Source organism: Panthera onca, chromosome B2, assembly GCF_046562875.1.
Source record: "Panthera onca isolate mPanOnc1 chromosome B2, mPanOnc1 haplotype 2, whole genome shotgun sequence".
Taxonomy (NCBI): Eukaryota; Metazoa; Chordata; class Mammalia; order Carnivora; family Felidae; genus Panthera; species Panthera onca.
The window spans coordinates 135,147,374-135,172,611 of record NC_138343.1 but is presented as its reverse complement, the minus strand read 5'-3'; the positions used below and the strand labels follow the sequence as shown (position 1 = coordinate 135,172,611).

At 46.1% G+C, this 25,238-nt stretch overlaps 1 protein-coding gene across 3 annotated transcripts in view; it reads right to left on the bottom strand.

Annotated features, from left to right (window-relative positions):
* The window catches only part of MTHFD1L (methylenetetrahydrofolate dehydrogenase (NADP+ dependent) 1 like), a 184,183-nt gene that overhangs the window by 155,022 nt on the left and 3,923 nt on the right, over positions 1 to 25,238 (bottom strand). For all 3 annotated transcript variants that reach the window (XM_060616894.3, XM_078447464.2, XM_078447463.2), the window contains exons 2-7: positions 22,337 to 22,421; positions 20,899 to 20,949; positions 20,755 to 20,808; positions 17,689 to 17,813; positions 15,729 to 15,829; positions 13,626 to 13,762 (exon numbers count right to left, since the gene is read on the bottom strand). In XM_060616894.3, the coding sequence (XP_060472877.1) occupies positions 13,626 to 13,762; positions 15,729 to 15,829; positions 17,689 to 17,813; positions 20,755 to 20,808; positions 20,899 to 20,949; positions 22,337 to 22,421 (553 nt within the window). The remainder of the gene's footprint in view (positions 1 to 13,625; positions 13,763 to 15,728; positions 15,830 to 17,688; positions 17,814 to 20,754; positions 20,809 to 20,898; positions 20,950 to 22,336; positions 22,422 to 25,238) is intronic.

Sequence of the window (25,238 nt, the reverse complement as noted above, 5' to 3'; positions counted from 1 at the left end):
GGTTGTCAAGAGCTCAAGAAAGAATCTCATTTTCCTTGAGGCTCTGCTTAGTCTCCTGTCAAACTGCTCTTTTCTTTCTTTCTTTCCTTTTTTTTTTTTTTTGGGAGAAAGGAAAGGAATTCGACTATTACTACAAAACAGATTCATCCTATCTGTCCCGTCCGATTTTGATAACACGGTGCTGGAGTGACTTGTCTGGTAGGAAGGGGACACCTAGAAACAAGGGAAGCGACTGGCTCTGACCTCAACCAAAGAATGACCCCGTCCCCAACTAAACCGACGATCGCAAACTGGATTCCTAAGGAGGGCACAAGGCCAGGGACAAATCTGAGACCCTGGTGGGGGAAAAGAACTATGGCTACACGTGTCAGCGATGTGGGTTGGTGTTACACCCATTTAAGAGACAAGGAAACGGAGGTTCTGAGGGTGTGAGCACCTCTCTGGTATGTCCTGTTTCCCCCAGAGGAGCCAGTCTTGGACACTCAATGGGGGAGAAAGAGGATGCTGCAGCCCTCTGCTCTCCCATGCCGCTTTCCTTCCTTCATTGCTTTTTCCACAGACTTCTGTGCCTCGCAAAGGACTGCAGACTCTTTAGAATCAGCCAGAGGAGGTCGAGATGAAACACAGAAACTGCCCCGTTGCCACTCCCACCACCCAAAGTCCCCGGAAATGAACGTGCTTCCATGCGCCCTCATCCATTCTCAGCATGGACAGGCTGATTGCTGAAGGGCTCGGGGACCCACCCAGCCAACAGCTCAGCCTAAAAGTCTGCAACACAGTTTGGGCAAGAGGCTGCCTCGGCTAACGTCTCTTAGAAATCTCGGGACAAGAGACGGCAGCGAGGGGAGGAAAATTCATGACAGTCCTACTTGGTCTGTGAAGGAAAAAGCCAGGATCTAGAACAGCGCCAAGCTCCCTTGACAGAGGAGGGACACGGTAACAACTTAAATGGCATGTCTTTTCAAAGAGCCGATAAAGCCAACCTTTAAAAGTGACATTCCGGGAACATCGGAGCAATCTGACCGTGCCAATTGGGGAAAGGGGGTTAACAGTCACACAGGGCTCACTGCTCTTCAGTACGAACTTCACTGAGGTCCCGGAAGAAGCCTGCACTGAAATCGTGTCCAAGTAAAATGACCAAATTAATCACATTAAAAAGAAGAGAAGTCCCTACTAAAACAGCCATCATTTTCTTATGCTGCGGGGATACAACACTGCGAAACGGAACGAACTCTAGTGTGTTAATGTCACATGTTCTCCGTAGACAGATCTGAATGAAAAGCAGCTAGATTCTTGGCTGATGTTATATTCAGGGGCAAAAAGTGTTCTTATGGAAAGGGGATTTTACTTGAATAAAAAAAATGCATTTCTTCATGTTCTTCTATCACTGCAGATACTCAACCACAATAAAGCCCCCAGAGAAACTCAAATGCTTCATGCCTGTTGGAAATGACCAGCAGATAAGAAACGCCATTTTGCTACATTTCCATGCACAATAGCAGCAAAAACAGAACATGTTAAAACTTCTATAAAAAGGAAGTTAATATATACGGGCTGAAACGTTCGTTTTGGAAAAAGCCAAGGATCACGAGTCCCCTAAGAACACCTAGTTTCCTCCACGTGGTATCTTTGATACAACCTGTTCTTTTCATTACCTATAAATCTCACGAATCTCATGCCGACCCCTCCACTCCGTATTTAAATACAACTCCAAAGTGCGCTGTGCTAATAAGTAATAAGTTACTCCCACAGAGAAAAGACAAAAATCTCCACCATTAGTAATGATCACATTGGAGATGTTAATTCTTTTCTGGAAAGGAAAACTGCTAGATGCTTAAATCAATACATAACCCACTGAGGACCAGCAAAGATTTTAATGAGCTAAAGAATTCAAGGAGAATTATCGTCTCGCTGGCTGTTTCCACTTTCCTCCTCCCAAATGGGAAAGACCCTGGCCAAAGCCTGGCTTGCAACTCTGCCTCTTAACAAAATATTGCTTTCTCTGCTGAGGTTTGACGTAGAAGCGGCTTACAGAGTACTGCCCACTCCCCAGGCGGAAGACCAAATGTTAAAACAATAGTAAGACGCAGATATGCTGACGTTTAATGTGGAGTATGTGGGAGTAACGTAGAGTCAAGATATCACGAAAATTCTTTTTCTCTACGTCATTGATTTTTAAGAGCGGGGGGCAAGCATCAGAAAATGGAGAGAGGAGGACAGAGGACAGATATGATCTGCAAGGTTATAAGGGACATCATGATTTTGTATGTAGCAAAAAAAAATGCCTTTTAAAATTCAAACTATAGAAAATACAGCCCCACCCTGTTGGCTAGAAGACAGAATCTATCTTCCACTATTGATGTGTTCTGAGGGCACATGTGGGAATCTGAGGTATGAGGTATGTATATATACAGAAAGCTGGGATGCTTAAAAAAAAAAAAAGGTGGCTAGGTTTTGATGAATCGTGATTACCTGAGACCCATAAAACCTGTTTCTATATTCTTCAAGTTATCAACACAGTTCAGAAAACAAAGTTCAAAAAAATAAAAATTAAAAAAAAAAAAATCAATAGGTCCTTTCTCCAGCAAAGATGTGCTTCTGAAGTTACAATTGCTTAAGAGAATGAAGAAGGTCCAAGATTCCTTAGCGAAAATACTCACTCACTAGCCATCTCTCAAGTGCAGCTTGGGGCAGACACTGACTGAGGTCACTGAGGACCCGAAAATAAAAATCCTGCCTACAAGATTTTACAACTAGGATCTACAAGATGGAGGGGAACAGGGCAAACCACTGGGATACGAAAAAGAAACAATTAAACATTTCATTTCTACTTATGTTGTCCACACAGGCATGGGCATCCCTGATCCGTCTTTGCACACGAGCTGGGCAGGTATCACACACAATACAGAGAGGGGTCTTGAGGGAAGGGTGGCTTGAACTTGTTCTTCCACTTTCGATGAACTGGGACACATTGTGGTCTGTGTGACCCTGGTTAGGTGGCTTTAGAGAGCAAATGTCCTACAGCACATTCTTTCCAGTGCTTTGTAATGAGAAGTGTCTGTGAAATTTCATGTGGCACAGAGACTCCTTGACTATCTCATGGCAAAGTCCTAAAAAGACTTAGTGTTTTGTTTTGTTTTGTTTTGAGAGAAAGAGAGAGAGAGGTGCAAAGGTGAGGAAGAGAGAGAGAGAATCCCAGGCAGCCAAGCAGGCTCAACACACTGTGGGAGCCCGACGTGGGGGCTTGATCCCACAACCCTGGGATCATGACCTGAGGTGAAATCAAAAGTCAGATGCTCAACTGACTGAGCCACCCAGGCACCTGAGGTCTCTTAAAAAATTTTTCTTTAATGTTTATTTTTGAGAGAGAGAGAGAGAGAGAGAGAGAGAGAGAGAGAGAAACACATACAGGAGGAGAGGGACAGAGAGAGAGGGAAACACAGAATCCGAAGCAGGCTCCAGGCTCCGAGCTGTCAGCACAGAGCCCGACGCGGGGCTCGAACCCACGAACCGTGAGATCATGCCCTGAGCTGAAGTTGGATTCCCAACCAACTGAACCACCCAGGCGCCCCCCGAGGTATTTTTTTTTTTTTTTAATGAGATGTCACTTTCTTCCTATAAATGTCAAATTCCCAACATTGCTGACCTTCTCTTGCTACTGACAAGGAGTTGTCAGACTGGGCTACTGTGGTTGTGCTCACACCGTCGGATGTGTTTTAGGGAGATTATGCTGGATGCTGGGTTGAGAATGGGCCGGAGGGAGTGGGAGGGAGACATGCGAGAGGAGACATTCGGTAGGAAGCTGGACGCATGGACTCGGAACTCAGGATGGTCAGGGAGGAGGGGAGGTAGGCCGGGATTCATCAGCATCAGATACGGGTAAACCCAGAAACGTGGGGATCTGGGAGAAACAGGGAGGGTGGGAAGGAAAGGGGCCTTGAGTACATTTCTGAGAGTGTTCATCTTCAATGGTGAGAGAAACGATGGTGACTGGGTGTGGCCCAGAAGGTAGGAAGAATGGGGGAGTCATGTAGGCGCAGGGGAAAGGGCATGGTCGACAGGTCTGAATGATGCCCAGTGGCCAAACAAACTAAAAGCAAAAAAATCCATTTTTGGCAATTAGGAATCCATCAGTGACATTCCTACAGACATGGGCAGGAGCCTGGTAAACTCCTGCCTTTTGGGTCAAGTGTATTCCCTGCATATGGAGACTTCGTTAAGGCCGAGTGTTTCATGAGCACAGTCCCCGTTTATTCATAAACGACTGACTTGGAACGTCTAACTCTTTATTTCAATGAACTGAGCATCTACCGTAGGATTCCGGCTTTGTACCTATGGGTCAATGTCCACATTTTCCCCAAATATTAAGCACAATGTCAGATAGAAACATTACAGTAACTGTAAGGACTCTAAAATAAGAATGTCAAACCATTTTCATTCAGATATTGTAAGACTTTGGTAAGATAAGAGAATTTCCAGCAAGAGGTATTCTCCCCACCTCCTTTCACAGACGCCCAAGTGATCTCGTCCTGGAAGAATTCTCCTTTTGGAAACTGGGTATGTGTCTTTCTTCCACTCTCCTCTGATCAGAACAGATCATTGGCTTTTAAAATCAAGCCCTCTCGTATGCTTATTTCATAAATCTGAATGACTACAAGCTAAACGCACGGCCCGGGATTATGATTATAACACGTATCTACCAACTTTTCCCCCCACGGGATGATGAATGATCTTCCTTTTTCTATTGGCTTCTAGGTTCCCCTCTTACTTCACCACTCCACATACTTCATGCTCAATGTATGAGAAGAGAACCTAGGAGATTCAGTTGTGTCCAGAATGACAGAGAAGACAGTAACTCCCTCTTCAAGTGCACGGGACGCGCACACGGGTTGTAACACACGGTAAGAGGAAAGCACAACCTCATAGCTAGCGATGGGTGAGCTTTGAATGACTTATCGAAAATAGTTCCCTTCCTCGTATTCTGGCAATAAAGTTAAAAAGGATGGCTAGGAGACACAGAGAGAGAGCTGCGTGTTTGTAGGTGGGGTGAGAGAAAGGCTCAGAACCGTGCGGCACGAAGATGAGCGAATGCCCAAGTTACAGTTCCCAGAGTGACACTAAACCGGCCAGGCTTCCCAGAGGCAGGACGGCCCTGACGTCCGCTTACGTCGTCAACCCCATACCTAAATAGCTACGGCCTGTTCAGGCTGATGCCAGTGGCTATAGCCGTGGGAGATTTGCCTTTGCATCTCCTGACACGTTTGTACTTTCCGCTTCGGAACCCCGGATGACACATCAGCAAGGTTTGCGTTCCACCTCCTCCAAGTAACTCTTCAGGCCTCGGTCACCACCTCTGAAAAGTGAAGGAGTCGCCCTCGACGGGAGGGGACCGAGGTGCAGCGGGAACACGGCTCGGCGGAGCTACGAGGCCTCGACTCGAGGGCAGACCCCGCTCCCCCTCGGTGCACAGGCTCCCACGCTGCGTTTTCAGGTATAACGTGAACGAGATCATGCGGGAAAAGGCTTTGAGAACTAGATCTTTACCCAAACGTAAGGCGCTTTATTTATTAGAGGGGGGTTAGGTTTTAAAAGGTACCGACGAAAGTATCCTAATTCCTTAAATTACATGTTGGTTCCTCACGTAGCATCTACGCTGGGGGAGAAGGGGGACGAGGCGGAGCTTGGGTCTGGCAAGGGGCAGAAGGGCCAACAGGGATGACACTGGGTGGACTGGAGGTGCGGTCACTGGCCTGTTGTCCACGGGACACAGCGTGGAGCCCTCCTTCTGTGCCGTATCCAGTGCGTGCTATGTATGACTAAGGCTCCCTGTACGTGACTCCCTGCGTGCCCCTCAGTTCCTCCGGATTCTCTCACAAATCCTTTCCTCAGTCCTGCCGAATATAATCAGCCTGATTTGGGGACTCTCAAACAAAGGTCCCCCTCACCTCTTGTTTGGGTGGCAACGATCAGGGAGTAGCAAGGGTGAGAATGGGAGCTGACGTCGAAAGGCCTTTTCAGTCCACGAACATGGAGAAATCTGCCAAAGAGCGCTCAGGGGCCTACGTGACTCGGGTCGCTTAGTCACACGTTCCTGAATAGCCTTGGTATTTGCTCGGCGCAAGAGGTGTGGTGCCCTGAGATTGGGGACAGAAGCCCGTATCGGGTGGGGGAGAAGAGGGACGCATGTGGATGTGCAGTCCTGCGTGCCCACCCATGTGACCAGGGCGCCCACAGCGTCCCTGGAGGGCAGGTGACAAGCCCAGTGCCTCAGGGCCAGAATGGCACTCGGTCTCCCTCTGCTTCCTCTCCTAAATGATGTCTGTGGAGGGGTGCCTGGGTGGCTCAGTCGGTTAAGTCTCCGACTCTGGCTCAGGTCACGGTCTCGTGGTTCGTGAGTTCAAGCCCCACGTGGGGCTCTGTGCTGACAGCTCAGACAGAGCCTGGAGCCTGCTTCCGATTCTGTGTCTCCCTCTCTCTCTCTACTCCTTCCCCACTCACGCTCTGTCTCTCTCTCTCTCTCAAAAATGAATAAACATGAAAAAAAAATTTTTTAAAGGATGTCTATGGGATTCTAAACTGTTGGAATAAAACAATAGTGAACTCATGGCCAGTCTAACGTCTTGGGCCTTGGTCTCCCTGAAGTTCCCCATCTGAGCTGTCAGATACTTTTAAGTGTAAAAGATTAAACGTGGGGCGCCTGGGTGGCGCAGTCGGTTAAGCGTCCGACTTCAGCCAGGTCACGATCTCACGGTCCGTGAGTTCGAGCCCCGCGTCAGGCTCTGGGCTGATGGCTCAGAGCCTGGAGCCTGTTTCCGATTCTGTGTCTCCCTCTCTCTCTGTCCCTCCCCCGTTCATGCTCTGTCTCTCTCTGTCCCAAAAATAAATAAACGTTGGAAAAAAAAAAAAAAAAAAAAAGATTAAACGTTAAAGGGACTTTTAAAGACTGGGTTTTGTGATTATCTGGAATAAGAGACCACTCGGGACAGCGGCTCAAAATTCAGGCTGGGGGCGCCTGGGTGGCTCGGTCGGTTAAGCGTCTGACTTCGGCCCAGGCCGCGATCTCACAGCTTGTGGGTTCGAGCCCACGCCGACAGTGCGGAGACTGCTTGGGATTCTCTCTCTCTCTCCCTCCGCCCCGCCACTCACACTTTCTCTCTCTCCAAATAAATAAACTTAAAAAAAAAAAAAAATTAAGCTGTAGTGCCACCTCCCCCATTACAAAAAGTCTCAGCTTCCTCAGCCGTGATGTGGGGGGCATGGGGGTCCCACAGGCAGGGCAACTGCAGAATCATGGCAACAGCAAAGCCCTGCCCCTGGCTCACGGCACTCAGGAACTCAACCGGTGTGAGCTGTCGTTACCGCCGTTTACCCCAGGTCCAGCTCAAGTGCAGCCTCTCCTGTGAATGTTACAGGCAGCTATTATCCTCACCAGACACCCTGAAGGCCAGGAGACAGTGGGGTGACGTGCAGAAAGCACGGGAAATAAAAAATCTGGGAACTGAGAGTTCTGCACCCAGCGACAAGGTAGTGCAACGAGGGAGAACAGGCAGGTGCGTGTTAGCAAAAGCTGGAGTACTTGATCGCTAGACAAGTCCTGCAAGACGTGCAAGACTGAGTCCTCCAGGTAGAAATGATGGGATCCTTGACATTAACTCCAAGCCCTAGGAAGAAACAAGGATCTCCGGAAAAACCAGTATTGCTGTACTTTTGGTTCGTAACGATTATGTTTGATTTCCTGCAGGGCTTAAAAGCCGAATGCGTTAAAAATTAAGATACATTTTAAAAACCCAACCACGTAACTCGCTAATCTCATCCAGTTTAAAAGCTAGGGTTTTCTTCCAATCTTTGGAAAAAAGGGTTTTTGGTTTGGTTTGGTTTTTTTTTTTTTTTTTAAGATTTCATATGTACAATACAGGGTTATTCAGAATTTTCCAATCCACTTTTAAAAGCCTTTTATGAACCATGCCACGCAGTGAATGTAAACTGGAAACGACTTTGTGATCATTTAGCTTTGCTCAAAGAAATGACACACTTTGATCCTTCAAATGGGGAAACCTTGTATTTTTCCCTTCTTGTGTCAGTACTCGTTTTGAGGGTCTCCGTGCGCCGGAGGAGGAGAAACGAGATCCTCTGAGAAAAACAAAATGAAAACGGTTCTCTTATTTCTGGGTTCTTTCTTATACACACAGCTGGGAGCGACCCGATTTGTCACAGCTGGAGGCCATTTCACCCCCGTCCTCCAGCTGTGTCTGACCACAAATTCAGGAGGCTCTCCCACTAGCAGTGTGAGTTAAGGGGGTGTGCACACACAGCCCCAGAGGGCCTGTCAACGTCGCTTCCCTGGAGAGGGGTACCACTCCAACTCATAAATACTAAATGCCGAACATCGTCTCACTTCAAATTGCTTTTGGCATCAGGGTGAACTCATCAGGGTGAGGAAGAGATAAGCCCGTTCTCGCTGGGTGGGGGGCTCCGTCCAGTCCCCACATCGGGGAGTCATTCCACTCCAGGGGCTTGGGAAGCTGAGTGTGGCGTCTAAGTCTGGGCAGAGGAAGGAGGGCGATTCCTTAGCCCTACCCAAAGACATCATGCCCAGTGCTTTGGCTTACTGACGTCTGATGCTCCATAGCACGCGGCTCATTTGGACAAATGCCCAGACATTCTTCCCCTCTCCCACATGCAAATGCATAACGTTGCAAAGCCCAGAAGGGACGCTTGAAACAAAGTGGGAAACTCATTCTTATTTTTCAGTGATGCGCTCTGGTGGGGCACCAGCGATAAAGCTACAAAACACAGCAGTCGACTCCATTTTCCACAAAACTCTCAAAAGGCAAATCTCAATGCTTCACGCTCAGGCTCCACAGAGATCTTACGCATCGGCAGAATCCATTTCTATTTCGGTAACTCTGCGTAACCATGCCTCGACATTGTAGGAAGGAATAGTATTCCTGTAAGAAGTAATTAATAAACGAGGAACCCCCACCAAAGATAACCTGAGGCAGAGTGGCTTCCGAGTAACACAGAATTCACGGGAAGGAAGAGGTCCACAGCCATGGAGCAAAGGCTGTTACATAACTCAAAGTTGAGACTATTCCCAGTGAGGACTGGGGGTGAGCCCGGATAGGTCAAGACACTGTCTCTTAGTCTGGCTGTGGTTTCATCCCCTCCACCTTCATTTTTTTTTCCCTAATGTTTACTTTTTGAGAGAGAGAGAGAGACAGAGAGTGAGCAGGGGAAGGCAAAGAGAGAGGGAGACACAGAATCCAGCTCTGAGCCATCAGCACAGAGCCCGACGCGGGGCTCGAACTCACGAGCCTTCGAGCTGTGAGATCACGACCTGAGGCGAAGTCGGCCGCCCAACCGACTGAGCCCCCCAGGCGTCCCTCATCCCCTCCACCTTCAAATGTTGCCGGGAGGCTCCACAGAGCGACTCCCTCCTGCCAGCCATACGCTGGAAGCACATCTACTGGGCTTCCAATGAGGGACCTAGATGCCACTATTTTATTAGCTTATCTCCTTATGACTTAACTGACCCAGCGGCCTTTCCACATTGTGAAACTTGCCAGTGTGTTTCCTGACTCACCTTTAACAGTAGCCAAACCGTTAATGTGGATGTTCATAGGTGCCAAGTTCTGTCCTAAGCCAACACATATGACCGAATTTCCCCAGCGGGTAGGGGAAATTATAATTCCCATTCTACACATGAAGACACAAGGCTCAGAAAAGTTAAGCAACAACTAAGGCGTGAACCCACAGCTGTTTGTCACCAAAGCCTATGTCCTACTGCTTACCCAGAACACAAATGTGTCTGATTCTAAACCCTCAAAGGTAGTCCCTGCTGGTCACGGTAGGATTGGTTGTAGGTAATCCCCACCTTGAAAGGCTACGGAGTATAGGAGGGGGGAGACAGGACTCTAATGTTTCACGGTTACCTCCTGATCCCCAAACCTCTCAGGATGGAAAGCCCCAACCAGACAGCCAACGGGGGTGGGGGGTGGGGGGGGGGGAGTGTCTCGTTCCGTGTCAGGTACAAACAAGCCTAGAAGAAATGCTTTGCAAAGATGACTTCCTTCCACCGAATGGCCATAATCCTTTGCTTCCCCTTTTCTTTCTGCAAACTTGTCATTGCTGATAAGGAGAATCCAAAAGCACTGTAATCTTACATTGGACCAGTTATTCGCTCCTAATAAAATTAGAAAACAAAGATCCCAATCTGTTGTTACATCTTCAACGTTTTTCACAGTGAAGGTTTTCTAAGGCGCAGCGAGGGTGGACACATCCTGTCCCGGGCAGGTGCCCCCAGGATGCCAACCCGTGCCAGGATGCCCTCGGTACCTCATGAGCTGCTACCACTGTGGTCTGCTGACGTCTGCTGACCCTCAGCAACAAGGCCCAGCAATGGCCTGTGTTTTAGAAATAAAATATAGGAAGAGGGGAAAGTCAAATGTCGGGCAGGAGCATGGAGGCATATCAGCGGGGAGGTGACTGGTATTGAAGTGCTGGCTGCTGGCATGAAAAATGGAAAGGTAAAGGCTCTACCTCCTGGCGGGACAGGAAGTAAGTACGCCAGGTAGAGGGGGGCCAAATTCCAGAGACCAAATGCATTTCGCAGACAAAGAGTATGAGGAGCCCTGAAAATTCCTTTCCATACTTTTGGCTACAAAGATGAAGCAATCGGGCGCCTGGGTGGCTCAGTCAGTTAAGCGCCCGACTTCGGCTCAGGTCATGATCTCGCAGTGAGTTCGAGCCCCGCGTCGGGCTCTGTGTAGAGCCTGGAGACTGCATTGGATTCTATGTCTCCCTCTCTCTCTGCCTGTCTCTCTCTCTCTCAAAAATAAACCTTAAAAAAAAAAACAAAAAACAGATGAAGTAATAAAGAGAAAGTCTACAGTTTCTATGATCCACGGTGGTGCGGTTACAAATACCGAGGCCTCAGGAAACAGAATGTGTGTGCAATGTGAACTTTGAAGAGAACCTTCGTGGATATCTGAAAACAGGAAAGTTACCCAATTTCTAGAATCTCTAGAGAGTAAAGCCACTTAGTCGTTCTCAAAGTTAAAATGAGATTTATCCCAAAGAAGAGTCAAGGTGATTTATTTCCATAATAAAAAAAAGTACTTTGAAAGATGTCTTTGTTTTACAAAAATACAGATACAACTAGCAAAGTCTCTGTGACAGCTGTGAAAACATTCAGCTGCCAGTGAAGGTATTTTTCTCTTTTCCACCACAGCTGTTCAGTTCAGAGCAGGGTTTGTTTTCCTCTTTTCACTAAGCTTCCAGATCAAAAATTCTAGGCTCTGCGTTGCACACAACCTTGCCCTTGAATTTTCTTGAATAGGCTGCCACCGTGTGGTGACCACTAAAAAGGCACGTGGGTTTGCGCTCAACGCCAAGACGTTTCCGAGCTGTCTTAAAATATATTAGATCCACCTGCCACTCAAATATACCCTTCTAGGTGGAGACACCTGCCTTCCCTGGGCAGCACCACAACCTGCTCCTTTCTGTTCTCCTGCGGCAACATGAGGAACATGTGTTTTTGATGTTGTTCCGCGGTACTTTATTGTACCTAATACACTTAAAAAAAAAAAAGTTTATTTTTGAGAGAGAGAGAGAGAGAGAGAGTGGGGTAGGGGTGGAGAGGGAGGGAGAGAGAGAATCCCAAGCAGGCTCTGATCTGTCGGCACAGAGCCTGACGTGGGGCTCGATCTCACGAACTGTGAGATCGTGACGAACTGTGAGATCATGACTTGAACTGAAACCAAGAGTTGGACGCTTGACCGACTTCGCCATCCAGGCGCCCCTGTACTTAATACGCTTTTAATGTAACTTCATTTTGCTTGAAATTTGTTAAATTCAGGGTCATATTTTGAAATTATGAACTTTATTAACCGTTTCAGCCATGAAAATGTAAAAGAATGGTATAAGGCGGGCGCCTGGGTGTCTCAGTCGGTTTAGCATCCCACTCTTGATTCCAAGCACAGGTCATGATCTCATAGTTTGGGAGATGGAGCCCCACATGGGGCTCTGCGCTGACAGCATGCAGCCTGCTTGGGATTCTCTCTCCCTCTCGGTCTTTGTTCTTCCCCTGCTTGAGCACAGGTGCGCTCTCTCAAAATAGATATTTTTTAAAGAAATTCATTTTTTAACTATGGGTGTGCTGGGTAGAAATGCAATTGGTTTTTTGCATGTTGATCTCATACCCAGAAACCCAGGTGGACTCTTTTTCATTCTCATGTTTTCTCATAGATTCTTCTGGGCTTTTTATGTAGGTAATCCTACCACCTAGGATCTAGCACAGTCTGGTGTCTTCCTTTCCAATCATTATAAATTTTTCCCTTCTTCATATCAAGGCACTGTCTAGTAATTCCCATATAGTGCCGAGGAGGAGTGCTGAGAACAGGCACCCTTATATTTTCCTATTTCTAAAGGAATGTTTCTAATATCACCATTAAATCTATTTGCTCTAACTTTTCAGGTATTTTATGCGGTTAAAGAATTCCTTTAACTTCCTAGACTAAAAGGTGTTTTTAGGAAAAAAATCATAATGGAGACTAGATTTTACCAAATGACTTTTCTGTATCTACTATGGCGACAGTATAGTTTTTAATCTGATGATATGGTAAATTATGTTCATAGATTTTAATGGATTTTTCTGATATTAAACTACGCTTGCAATCCTATGAGAACCCACACCTGGTGTTGGATTCAGTTGCTAACATTTTGATGATGATTCTTTTAACCATGTTCACAGATGAAATTGGCCCATAATTGTCCTTTAGCATCCTGTCCTTGTTTGGGCACTCATAAAATGGGTTAGGAAGTGTTCTTTTTTTACTCTATGTAAAAAAGATTATGATCTGTTCTTTGATGGCAGTCGAACTCATTTGTAACACTACTGATTGCCTGTTTTGTTTACATGTTTGGTGGGCAGACTGATTCAATGTCTTTAACATATGTAAGTCTAACTGATTTAACTTAAATTCATTTTGTAAGCTACATTTTCAAAAAAAATTTTTTTAATGTTTATTTATTTTTGAGAGAGATAGAGACAGAGCGTGAGCAGTGGAGGGGCAGAGAGAGAGGGAGACACAGAATCCAAAGCAAGGCTCCAGGCCCTGAGCTGTCAGCACAGAGCCTGACACGGGGCCCGAACTCATGAATCACGAGATCATGACCCAAGCTGAAGTCGGACGCTTAACCGACTGAGCCACCCAGGTGCCCCTGTAAGCTACATTTTTTAGAAGTTCTCATTTCATGCAAATTTTCAAATTTACCAGTATAAAATTCTTCATAGCTTCCTTTTTAGAAAATCATTTTTCTTCTGCGGTTATGTCCCTTTGTTTTCTAACATTGCTGGTGTTCTCTTTTTGTTTCCGTTATTTTGACTAGTGGTATTTCCATTTTACTAGACTCTTCCGAGGACTGACTTTTGGCTCAGCTGGTAACCTCTCACATACATTGCTTTTCTATTTCATTAACTTCTGCTCTTCATTATTTTCATTCTTGGAGATTTTCTGTTCTTTCTCTAGCTTCTTATGCTAAATGCTTATGCCATACATTTCTAGTTCTTTCCCTTTCCTGGTATAAGCATTTAAAATTCTGTTTCCCACGCGAAAGATGCTTACCTTGCTTTGAAGCTGAGGTGTTGTCCACTGGGAGCTCATTGTCATGGAGCCTCTTCTCTGGAACAGGCATTGCAGGGCGGCTTCCAAAGACCCATGGGCTCCTATTACCAAGACCTTTTTTCCATCCAAGTTGACACCTGCCCACCAAATGGAAATCCAGTATTATGATCAAAACTTCAGAGTCCTCCTCCCACGCAGCTTTAGTGGAAGGAAAAAGAACCTTTTAAAACTTGGCCATCTCCGTCAAGCTGCAGCCTACAATGTCTATCAGTCATAATTTACTCTTTGTGAATTTTATGGTAGAGTGACAGAGAATCATCATCCTGATAAGTCACAGGGTGGAAAAACAGGGTCTACGTGGGTTACCTCAGCTTAATGGCTACTTGTCTTAAAGGTATATATCAAAAGTTAATCTTCTAATAGAACTTTGGTGTATACTTTGGAGGGTTTTTTTTTTTTTTTTAATTGAAGTATAGTTGACACACAGTGTTATATTAGTTTTAGGTAAACAACATAGTGACGTGACTATATGTCATTCTACGCTCACCATTAAGTGTAGTGGCCATCTGTCACAATACGCCAGTATTTCAATACCACTGACTATATTCCTATGCTGTTCCTTTTATGCCTGTGACTTACTCATTCCATAACTAGAAGCCTGTTCCTCCCACTCCCTTTCACCCATTTTGGCCCCTCCTACCCATGGCAGCTACCAGTTTGTTCTGTGTCTATGGGTCTGCTGCTTTTTTTTGTTTTGTTTTTTTTAAATACCACAAATAAGTGAAGGCATATGATATTTGTCTTTCTCTGACTTACTTCATTTAGCATAATACCCTCTAGGTCCATCCATGTTATCACAAATGGCAAAATCTCATTCTTGTTTACAGCTGAGTAATATTCCGTTGCATATGTGTACCGTATCTTCTCTACGCACTCATCTATCAGTGAATATTTAGAGTGCCTCCATATCTTGGCTACTGTCAATAATGTTGCAATAAATATAGGGGTGCATGTATCTTTTTGCATTAGCGTTTTCACTTTCTTTGGGTAAATACCCATAGAGAATTACTAGATCGTGTGGTATTTCTCTTAATTTTTTGAGGAACCGCCATATTGTTTTCGACAGTGGCTATACCAATTTGTATTCCCACCAATAGTGCACGAGGGTTCCTTTTTCTCCACATCCTCACCAATACTTGTTATTTCTTTTGTTTTTGAGTCTAGCCATTTTGATTGGTGTGAGGTGATATCTCATTGTGGTTTTTATTAGCATTTCCCTGATGATCCATGATACTGAGCACTTTTTCATGTGTCTGTTGGCCATCTGTATGTCTTCTTTGGAAAAATGTCTACTCCAACATTTTTAATGTTTTAGTCAATTATTACTATTATTGTTGGGTATTGAGTTGTATAAGTTCTTTATATATTTGGGATATTAAATATTTTGGAATTTTTGTTTGATTGTTGCATGTTTGGATGTGGAGAAGGGACATCTTCCTCTTTTTTACTCAAGCTGGAATCAAAAAAATTTAGTTAAATTTTTATATAATCAGCTAGAGAGTCCTTAAGTATATGAAATCTGATAACCAAGAGAAAGAAATTATTCGTCTCTACATTACTGACATAGAAAAGCAAGGTCAAGGGGAGAACGATGGAAATTGAATACTGATTACTGAAAAGAGATATTGCTCCCTGATGAATCCCAATCACGGTTTCCATACCCTGAACTATACCTGACAGCTTCCTCGTTTAAATATGAGACAGAAGTCTTATTTAAGTCTATACACTGACAGATTTGAGAAGCTGACACTTGGGACAGTTTTCATTGTGGTTACTCTGACTGTTCCATGAGAGAAGCTGAACACCTGTTTACAAGTAGGCCGCCCATCTTGACCTGTTTCTCTTTAAAACTGTAATACAGTTAATCTTGTTAGAAAAATCTGTCACGCTCATTTATAGCTCCCAAAAGATGAGAAAAAAGGGCTGACATTGAACATCACTTCCATGTTTCAATTAAAATCTTGCGGAAACAAATGCTTATTAAAAAATCAAGTCAGTACCAATACGTAGGAAATAGTGGCACTTCTGAAGGAGCAACCATACCTGACTTTTCAAGAAGTTCAACTACAGCTCTGGCCACAGGTGAGACGTAACACTCGTGGGCGTCCCCGCGGACCAGCCTCCCCAGGTTTACGTCTGTTACTCTGAATTTGAAAATAAGGGAAGTTGGAAGTCAAAACTTGGTCAAAACTTACTGATCTGTAACTCACATGTATTAATCCCAAGTAACATCCGAGTCAACGTTTCACAGACAGGCTATATTAAATCATTAAGTCGAAATAAAGAGTGGGCAGGAATAAAGACCACTGGCTTCTTAGCGCAGTCCCTCAGGAAACTCTGAAGTGGTCCCTGTGGGTCGGGGACGACCTTGGGAATTCTGGTTCTGCCTGGATCGCAGGACCACAGCATAAGGCCATGCAGGGCCTCGCTGTGCACAACTCCAGGGAGCTCTGTCCAATGTACTCCGTGGAATGTGCTCTAAAGTGTGCATACCAGGGTCATAGAGTAGAGCCCACTTTCCCCCTGAAGAAATGTATACCTCAATCAGTATTAAAATCCAGGACCAATCCCAGAACTCTGGGGTAACGTAGCAAGACTTGGATCCACAATCCCCATTTAGCATCGGTATTTATCTCCTTGAGAAGTCAAGGGGAAAAATGAGTGACCAGGTACCTTCAATGGCTTTTGTGCTCTTCCTCATTCAAATCCAGGACTAGCTAGTCCGTAACTATCGAGCTGAAACCAACGGTCTCAATAAAGGCTAGTGACGAAAGAGACATTTAGAAAAGTTCCCATAATTCTCTTCTTTTTAATGAAAGATTTGAAATGACACTTTGATATCTTTAGGTCCTGGATGTATTCGAATTGATTAGGGCTTCTTCTCCCTTCTAGTTAGTCTAATACATGGTCAGAGATTTTCAGGACGGCTTTGCAACCTGTGTTTGGGTCTATCCTCAGACTGAGGGCCCACAGAGGCCGGAGTAACGGAAAAGGCCTGGGTGTGTCGGCGAGGCGGGAGCCTCTTAAGACAGCTGGATTGGGAATCTAACTTTTCATTTGCTTACAACTTTGTAACACTGAATATATTATGTTCTTTTTGGCCAGGGTACAAAACACTTCCTATTTCCACATAGGTAAATGAGCTTTTCATTCCCCAAGACTCAGTCCCGATGACCCACATGAATGGGCAGTATTCCTTGTCTCCTGAAGCTGATGTCACGCCAGGACATGAGTTAAAGACAAATATTAGTGCACCACCTACTTGTAGTTTTCCTCTCTAATTTCAAGTAAAACCCTGTGTTCTGAATAAAAGTGCTTGTGTTGCTTTTCTCAAATGACCTGCTTGTGTTGCTTTTCTCAAATGACCTGGGGCTGAGAATGTGGTCCTGCTGGTGACTCAGGACGCTGGGTTGTTTCTTTGGTCTGGCAGAATTATCAAGGAAAAGCTCATTAGAAGACAAGGCTGGCCAAGGACTTTGTAAGTCAGGCAGGAAATTACCAAATGAATATGATGGTGTTAAGGACATTATTTCCAGAATGGCACCCAAGCACTACAAAAGGACATGTGCATTTTCTAAAATCTGTAACTTTTTTTTTTTAATGTTTATTTATTTTTGAGAGAGAGAGAGAGAGAGAGAGAGAGAGACAGAGTGTGAGCAGGGGAGGGACACAGAGAGAGGGAGACACAGAATCAGAAGCAGGCTCCAGGCTCTGAGCTGTCGGCACAGAGCCCGATGCGAGGCTCAAACCCACGAACCGCGAGATCATGACCTGAGCTGAAGTCAGACACTTAACTGACTGAGCCACCCAGGTGTCCCGAAAATGTGTAACTTTCTCATACGGAATTTAGAAAGCCCTCAAATCCCTGAAATAGTTAAAGGATTTCTTGCACCTCTTAATTACTGACATAGTTGAAACCGTGGAACTAAAAGAAAAAGAAAAATCTCAGTAGAAAAACTCGCTTAGCAGTAAGAGTTGATTGCTTTCTTTTCTATTTTCTCACCCGTCCACATCCTTTTCTGGTTTCAAGGCATTGAGCACTTTGTTGCTAAATGAGTTCTCGGAGATCTGAAGGGCAAGGCCATGTACTCGGGTGTCTTCATTAATCTTCAAGATTTCATCTATAATCTACAGAGGGAAAAAAAACCCCTAAAATCAATTTTACGAAAATAAGAGCCAACAAAAGAACCGATTCATAAAAATGCATCTGTTGTAGTTCCTTTTGCAGTCCTTGTTGAAGACTTAATGTAAAGCAGAATGAATCACATCTAATTTCTCTTTCTACCATGTTTATCAAAGCTCAAAGGAAGCATGCCTGCATTTTAGTGACTTCTCAGTCTCCCTTATTGTGCTACTTCCTGCCAGAACAGAACAAAATAAAACCAAACCAAAGCTCCACAGTTCACGACATTTAGATAGGCAAAAGATAATTCCCTGTCCACAACTATACTTAAGCCAAACACACTGCCAACCTTCAGGGAGACCAGGAAGCATGAGTTTCAGGCATTCCAAACTGGCCCGGACAAGCCTGTACTTCAAACACAACGTGTTCAACAAAAGCTTCCCTACTGTCACACCCAGGAAGCCATCACTGAGGCCCTCAGGTTCTCTGGACCTGAATGGCGCACAGAAAGCATTTCCAAAGCCTTATGGTCAATGCATTCTAAGCAGAGAAATCTCCCTTTTATAGGAAGCTCACTATTTACAAAAAAGACCAAAGTACAGTTTGGGAAGGTGATGTAAAAGCTAACGAGTGGCTAGATAGGTCTTTTAATAAGCAACGCTCTGTCCTCTTTGTTTATTTTATGCCAGGAGAGAACATACTGATGCATTTCATTTCACAATATTATTTGTTCCTAAGAAAAAGAGATACCAGCCCATTGATAGGGGTCTCACTGCGAGGAGTATTGGTTTACCGCTTCCGTTTCACTGTCTAGCAAAAAGTCACTGTGGTATGTACACCTGGTAAGAGAGGACAAAGCTATTTGATCTACAAAAACGAGAAGGAAAATTCTGTTTCATTTACTCACTTATCTTTCATTCATTCAACAGGATGTTGAATGTTTTGAGCACCTACAACGGTACCAGTTCTAAGACCGGAAACACAGTTGGGAACAAAACAGCTGTCCTCACGGAGCTTATAGTCTCACGGGGAAGAGAGGGGCAGAACCAAAAACTAGTACCATCTCTGGAAGTGGTAAATGACGTGAAGAAAAGTAAAGCAGATAAGGTAAGGGGCCAACGGAGAGATGGCGGGCTGGGGGTGTGGCCAGAGGGAGTGACGTGGATGGGCAGCCCAGAATGAAGTGGGCGGTCTATTGTTACCTGTAACTCGAAGGTGGCAGAAGCAACAACGAGATCTTAACTCACAAATTAAGACCCTTACTCTTTTCCAACGTAACGCCACCACCACGCAAATTCACATTCACAGTTTTGACAAGGAAAAATCTTTGTCAAAAAATAAGTGAAGGAGTTACACACACACACACACACACACACACACACACACACGAAATCAAGGGCTATCAACACCAGTGGCAAGGAACCTGAAAAAATACAGACAATGGGTGTCTCTCAAAGGGACAACAAATTTCTCGGCATTTGTTAACACTGGTATGACACGTGTCAGTATTTCTAATATATTATAATGGTAAGTGTGGCAGAAACCATCTGCCCCAGATATGGTTTCCTTTCTCCCTTAGTAATAAACTCTTGACGTTTAGCTGTTCTAATAAATGGTCTAAGGCCATCTGGTGTAAAGACTACCTTTCCCAGCCTTCCTTGCTTCGTGGCCAAGCAATTAGGTTCATGTCAATGGCAAAGAAGCAGAACTGTGACTTTTAGGAACCGTCCCTGAAGGGAAGAGACGGAGGGCCTGCCTGTCTTTGCTCCTTATCCTTCCTCTTCCTTGCTGGTGACAATAAGTTGTTGAACTGAGCCTTGTGATCAGAGAAAACAGGGAAGGTTAAGAAACACCCCCAACCTCTGTGTACTGCAAAGAACCAAATACAGAGCCTACAAATTCCCATTCATGTCTCATAAATGATTAGGTGAACTACGTGCCCCCCCACAGCTCAATCTGAACAAAATGCTTGTTAATCAAACTTGGGGAAATTTCCCGCCTTCCCCCAGGCTGCTAACCGTTGGCCCACCCTCAGCTGGATTAGCAGACAACCCCTTTTGAGAAAAGGCTGGCTACAGGGTAAAACATTCTCTGACTCATTATCCCTACTGCAACAATCCTTTTGAATTATGTGCCTCCTTACTAAGTCTGGATTTATTGGACCCTGGCTAGAATGTGGATGTGATATGGAGAGCTGAATCCAACATCTTGGATCCACAAAAAATACAGCAGCAAGAGCAAAGGAGCCTAAGTTTCTGGTGCCCTCGTGATGTCACCTTAGCATCCTGCTTCTCAACCTGACTTACGTATGAGAAAAATAAACTTCTGTGTTACTTCACATTCTGTTATTTGAAGTTTTCCAGCACTGGCGGTCAAACCCAAGCTTCCCTGCCATAGCTGGGCTGAAGAAAAGCTAGCCAAGGAAGGACCAAACACGAGCATGGTCTAGTTTCCTCACCGCTACTTATGGGGGTGGCTGCTTCTCCCAGGCTTGAGATGACACTTGCAAAGGCTGTTACTCCCAGAACGTTCGCCTGGAAAGGACGCTGAAGATGATTTCATCCTATTCCTTTAGTTTATCGATAAGCCAGCTGTGACCCAGAGAAGCCAAAGGAATGGCCAAGGGCAAACAACCAGTCAGGACAGGGAAAAACCTGAACTAGTCCTCTAGCCACTGACACCCAGACCATTTCCACTGGCCGCTACTGCGGCAGCCAAAGAAACGCAACCAAAGTCACCGAGTCATAGACCACGTCTTCCACAGAAACATCTACTAAAGGACAACAGGCGAACGAGCATTTACGCTAGAGGGAAAAGCGATCTTCCCTCTCAAGGTTCAGCCACGAGAATAGGCTGATCTGTTCAAGCACCACTGAGAGATGTCAACAGGTTTGGTAGATCCGAAGAGGAAAGCGACCGGAGCGTTCGGGTGCCCGTGGTACTTACCTCATCTTCGCTGCTATCTGGAGGAAGGCAGATGTGAGTGATGTTCAGACCAGCCTGCAAAGGGAACACAAGGTTATTCTGCCACGGTAAGAGGATGTGCTATCAAAAAATTATGACGAATTTGTGGAATTCAACAATCCTCACCTCCTCTGCCAGATTCTGGTTTATCTCCTGCATCAAGTTATCATCACCTGCCTTAGGAAAGGGAGCAAGAATGACAACGTAATGACAACAAAAATGTCTTGAAAAAGCACAAGACGTAACGCAGAGACTAATTTTGTGACTATGTTGCCTAATTAATTAGAAAGAGAAGGAAATACAGAATCCTATAGCTCACAAAAGAAGACCAAAAGCTGGTATTTATTCACATATGTATTTCACAACTTTCAAATTATGTTACTTTTAAAAAATAATAGCCCTCCTGGGGCACCTGGGTGGCTCAGTCGGTTCAACATCCGACTTCAGCTCGGGTCATGATCTCGCGGTTTGTGAGTTCGAGCCCCGCATTGGGCTCTGTGCTGATGGCTCAGAGCCGGGAGCCTGCTTCGGATTCTGTGTCTCCCTCTCTCTCTGCCTCTCCCCCGCTCGTGCTCTGTCTCTCTCTCAAAAATGAACAAACATTAAAAAGATAACAATAATAGCCCTGCTAAGGCACATGGAGCCACACAGCCAGCACCTCTTTCTAAATGAGGACACCAAAGACAGGGATTGAGAGGACTGCCCGTAGCCGGAAAGCGATCAGCAAGCACAGTCCCAGGAGGCCCAGGCCTCAGTCACTTTTCTTTCTACCCTTCTCGCCTGCCTCTCTTTGTAGGGCATGTGGAGGCAGACCACACAGAATGCGAGTGACTCGAGCACAGCTCCAGAGTGTTGAAAATCACAGCGCTCGCGGCCCTAGACGCTGACGTTCTGACACATTAAGTGCGTGCCAGAAACGACGGTGGAGGCCCAACTGCTGTGCTGTGTTAGCTTACGGGCTTGGCTCGCCTCATCACTTCCCTGCACCTGTCACCCCACGGGGGTGCCAAGAAGGATGGCACACAGTGCCAACCGTAGTCGGGAACGAAGGGGCCGCAGCCAGGAGATGTACATGAATGCAAAGTCCTTCTGGCACGCGCTGACGTCTGGCCCTTCAAACGTACGGCAGGCTTCGCCGGATTTAGTAAGATTACTACACGCCATGCCCCGTCACGCATCTGTCTGCCACAGAAACAAAGGGGAATGTTTCCCCTTCGTTTTCAAATCATATCTGATAAGCGTTTATGAGCACACACGGACGACAATATATCTATAGAATACAACTTATGTGTGTGCCTAGCTCGGAACCTCTGAAAGCTCCCCACACCCAGAGGAGAAAGACTCACAAAAGACGCACTCAAGCAGAGCGGTAAGCAGCCAGTAACCAGGTAGAAACAAAATGACCAAAGGAAGAGGGAAACGACAGCGTTTCCAGCCGTGCCCTCTCTTCCCGCCCAAATGGGACTTATGTGACCGGAAAATGGCCCTGGTCTTCTCTACACAATTATCTTCTACATTGAAAGGCATCCTAAACCAGTACGACTGAACCACACTCCCAGCTTACCTGTATAATAGCCAGCACCGGCTTAAAGGCAGGGTTTTTTTCTTGCAATAAACTCAGAACCTCTTTCGAATTCTGAAGGACTTCTCTACATTGAGAAAGAGAGACAGCACGCAGTCACGTCTTTGTTAATGGCTAGAAAGGACGGATACGACACACTTTCCTCGAAAGTTCGTTACTCTAAGTGGAAATAGACAACATAAGGGTGCGCTCCACCCGCGGGAAGTGTGGCCAGGCGGGGCAGGGTAACAATGTTGAAGCGTGCCCCAAACAAACCGGGACCATCTGAGTTTAAAGACGCGCAGACGCGTGCCATGTAAAATGTTAGCAATTATTTTCTAGGGGTGACTTTTTCTCTGGTGTTTTCCAAGTTTACTGTAATACAAATTTCGCGTTTTTTTTTTTTTTTTAAATAATCCCCTCCCCCCCCGCCCCCCCCCCCCCCCCAGGGACCTCAAACATCGGTGAGGGAGGGTAGCACAGACTGGGGAAGAGGCTTGCGGTCAGAAAAGTGGTGTGTCAGGATAAATCCCGGGTCCCAGAATTTCAAGAAATGTGAAGGGAGTGGGTGAGGAAGAGAACAGAGGGGAAGGAGGAAGGGAGGGGAAGGAGGAAGGGAGGGGAAGGAGGAAGGGAGGGGTAAGAAAAGGGAAGTGGGGGGGGAGGAGGGAGGGGAGCACCAGCAGTAGGGACCCATCAGAATTTGATATTCTCCCAAGGCCTCTTAGGGAGAGAGTGTCTCCAGTCCTCTGGGCTCCCGCCATCCAAGTCTGCATTTGGACTTCCTAAAAGTCCCAGTAGGTGACTCCTGGGCCCAGGGAAAGGGCTGCGCGCGGGACAGACCTCGATAATGTGGTGCAAGTCACATACTCCCTCTGCGGTCTCCGGGATGGGCGATTTCACCACCACTGCTGTGAAATGGTCCTCACTTGCGTGTGAAGTTGGCTTTTTCCCTCTCACAGTAACAGACAAAAGGTTCAGCCAAAGCAGTACCCAAGCCCCTTATTAAGACCATCTTGGGGCACCTGGGTGGCTCAGTCGGTTTTGAACGTCCGACTCTTGGTTTCAGCTCAGGTGAGGATCTCACGGTTCGTGGGTTTGAGCCCCGCATCCGGGCTCCGTGCTGGTGGTGCAGAGCCTGCCTGGGTTTCTCTCTCTCTCTGCTTCTCCCCCGCCTGTGCTCTCTCAAAATAAATATTACCAAAAAAAAAAGACCATCTTTAAGTTTTGTTTTCTGTCTCTGACAGGGTCTTACATGCACCTGACAGCTTCCAAAAAACGCAGGGGGAAGTTCCGGCCAGACTCCAGCTGCACCGAATGGCCGAGGCACTGCAAAAAGGCATCCGTCCGCTTCCTCCAGTTTTCAGAAGAAACTAATGTGCCTACTGGCGGGAACTGCTCTCAGGACTGCTAATTGGGGCCACGTTGGGTCCTTACTCCTGCCTGGTTCCTAAAGGCACTGGAAAGGGGGTCCCCAGTGGTTTTGGCAGTGTGCGCGAGGATCATCTGGGAAGCTTGGTAAAAAGAAAGGTTTCTGTGTCTCATCCCGGAAAGTCGGAAAGTCGGATTCAAAAAGGGCTGGGGGTGAGGCCCAGGAATGTGCATCTTCAACAAGGGCCCTGGGGCGGGGGGGGGGGGGGGGGGGTCGCTCTAAGGTAGTTAAAGGGGAAACAGCCACACGTCGGGATGCAGGCCTCCCATGACCCATCGCGACGTTTACTCTGTCTCTGACAAACTCCAGGAACCTCATGTGTGGAGACCTTTGTTTGCCTAATCGTACGGTCTCTTTCTGTGACTCAAAGCTACCCTGGAGCACTAAAAAACACACATTCTGACGGCAACGGTTTTCCCGGTTCATAGCCTTGACCATCCCTCGGTAAGTGAAGGCATCAAACACCTGGAGAAGCACACACCTGTCACCACCTAAGCTCACACGGCTAATTCTCCCCGTCTTGTTGCAGGTAACGTTTCACTCTTTGAGGTTACTCCTTATTTGTACAGTGACAAAGTGAGCACGAAAGGAGTCACCAGGCTCAAAAAACCTAAAAAGCAGCATACATGTTTCTGATCAGAGATTCTCTCACTCCTGTGAGGAAAGCTGCCTTGTCAACTTCCAGCTGGAAGGAATGTGTGATTATCCAGCCCGGCTGGCTGCCCTGCGTAACTGCAATTCAGAACTTTGTGGCTGAAGAAGGTGGTAATCATCTGTAATAATGTAAATAAGTAGATTAAAGTATCCACTTCTCAGAGGACTTCAATTTCCTCCATTTTGACCTTCAACTTTCTAATTGACTAAATTCTTCATTCCAGCTCATCTCTTAACTCAGACAAAAGCATCCCTTGAAGGGATTCAAAACTACCCCCTCAAGCAATAAGGACTGCCCTGAGCCAGCAAGACCCCACCCAGCCCGACCCCCAGGCAACGACCTGATCTTTACTGCCCACCTGCGACCCACATCTCCCTTATATAAAACTAGAAGCATTTTCAGTATTTTCAGACTTTGGAGACCGTCTTTGGGACACCAGTCTGCTGTCTTCTGGGTGCTGGCCTCGCTGAGATAAATTCCTTTCTTGTCCCACCACCACTTGTCTCTCAGCCTTTGGATTTTGTCAGCGGCGAGGGGCCGAACCTATTGTTTGGGCCCCTCGGAGCCACGTGCTCTTGCCCCCGGGTGCTCCGGTTCCATCACCAGTGACTCCAATGACACGCTGGTCTCCCTTTGGCCGTGAAATAATGTGTGCACCAGAGTGCAGAATAATGACCTCTTTTCTCAGCCTCCCCTGCAGCCAGCTGTGGTCACACCCGAGTCTCCCAGGCAGCAGCTGCTAACATGATTGAAAACGATCAATTTCAGTACATCCCTAAATGCAGAGCCAATTGATTGATTTCAAAGGCGAAAGAGGT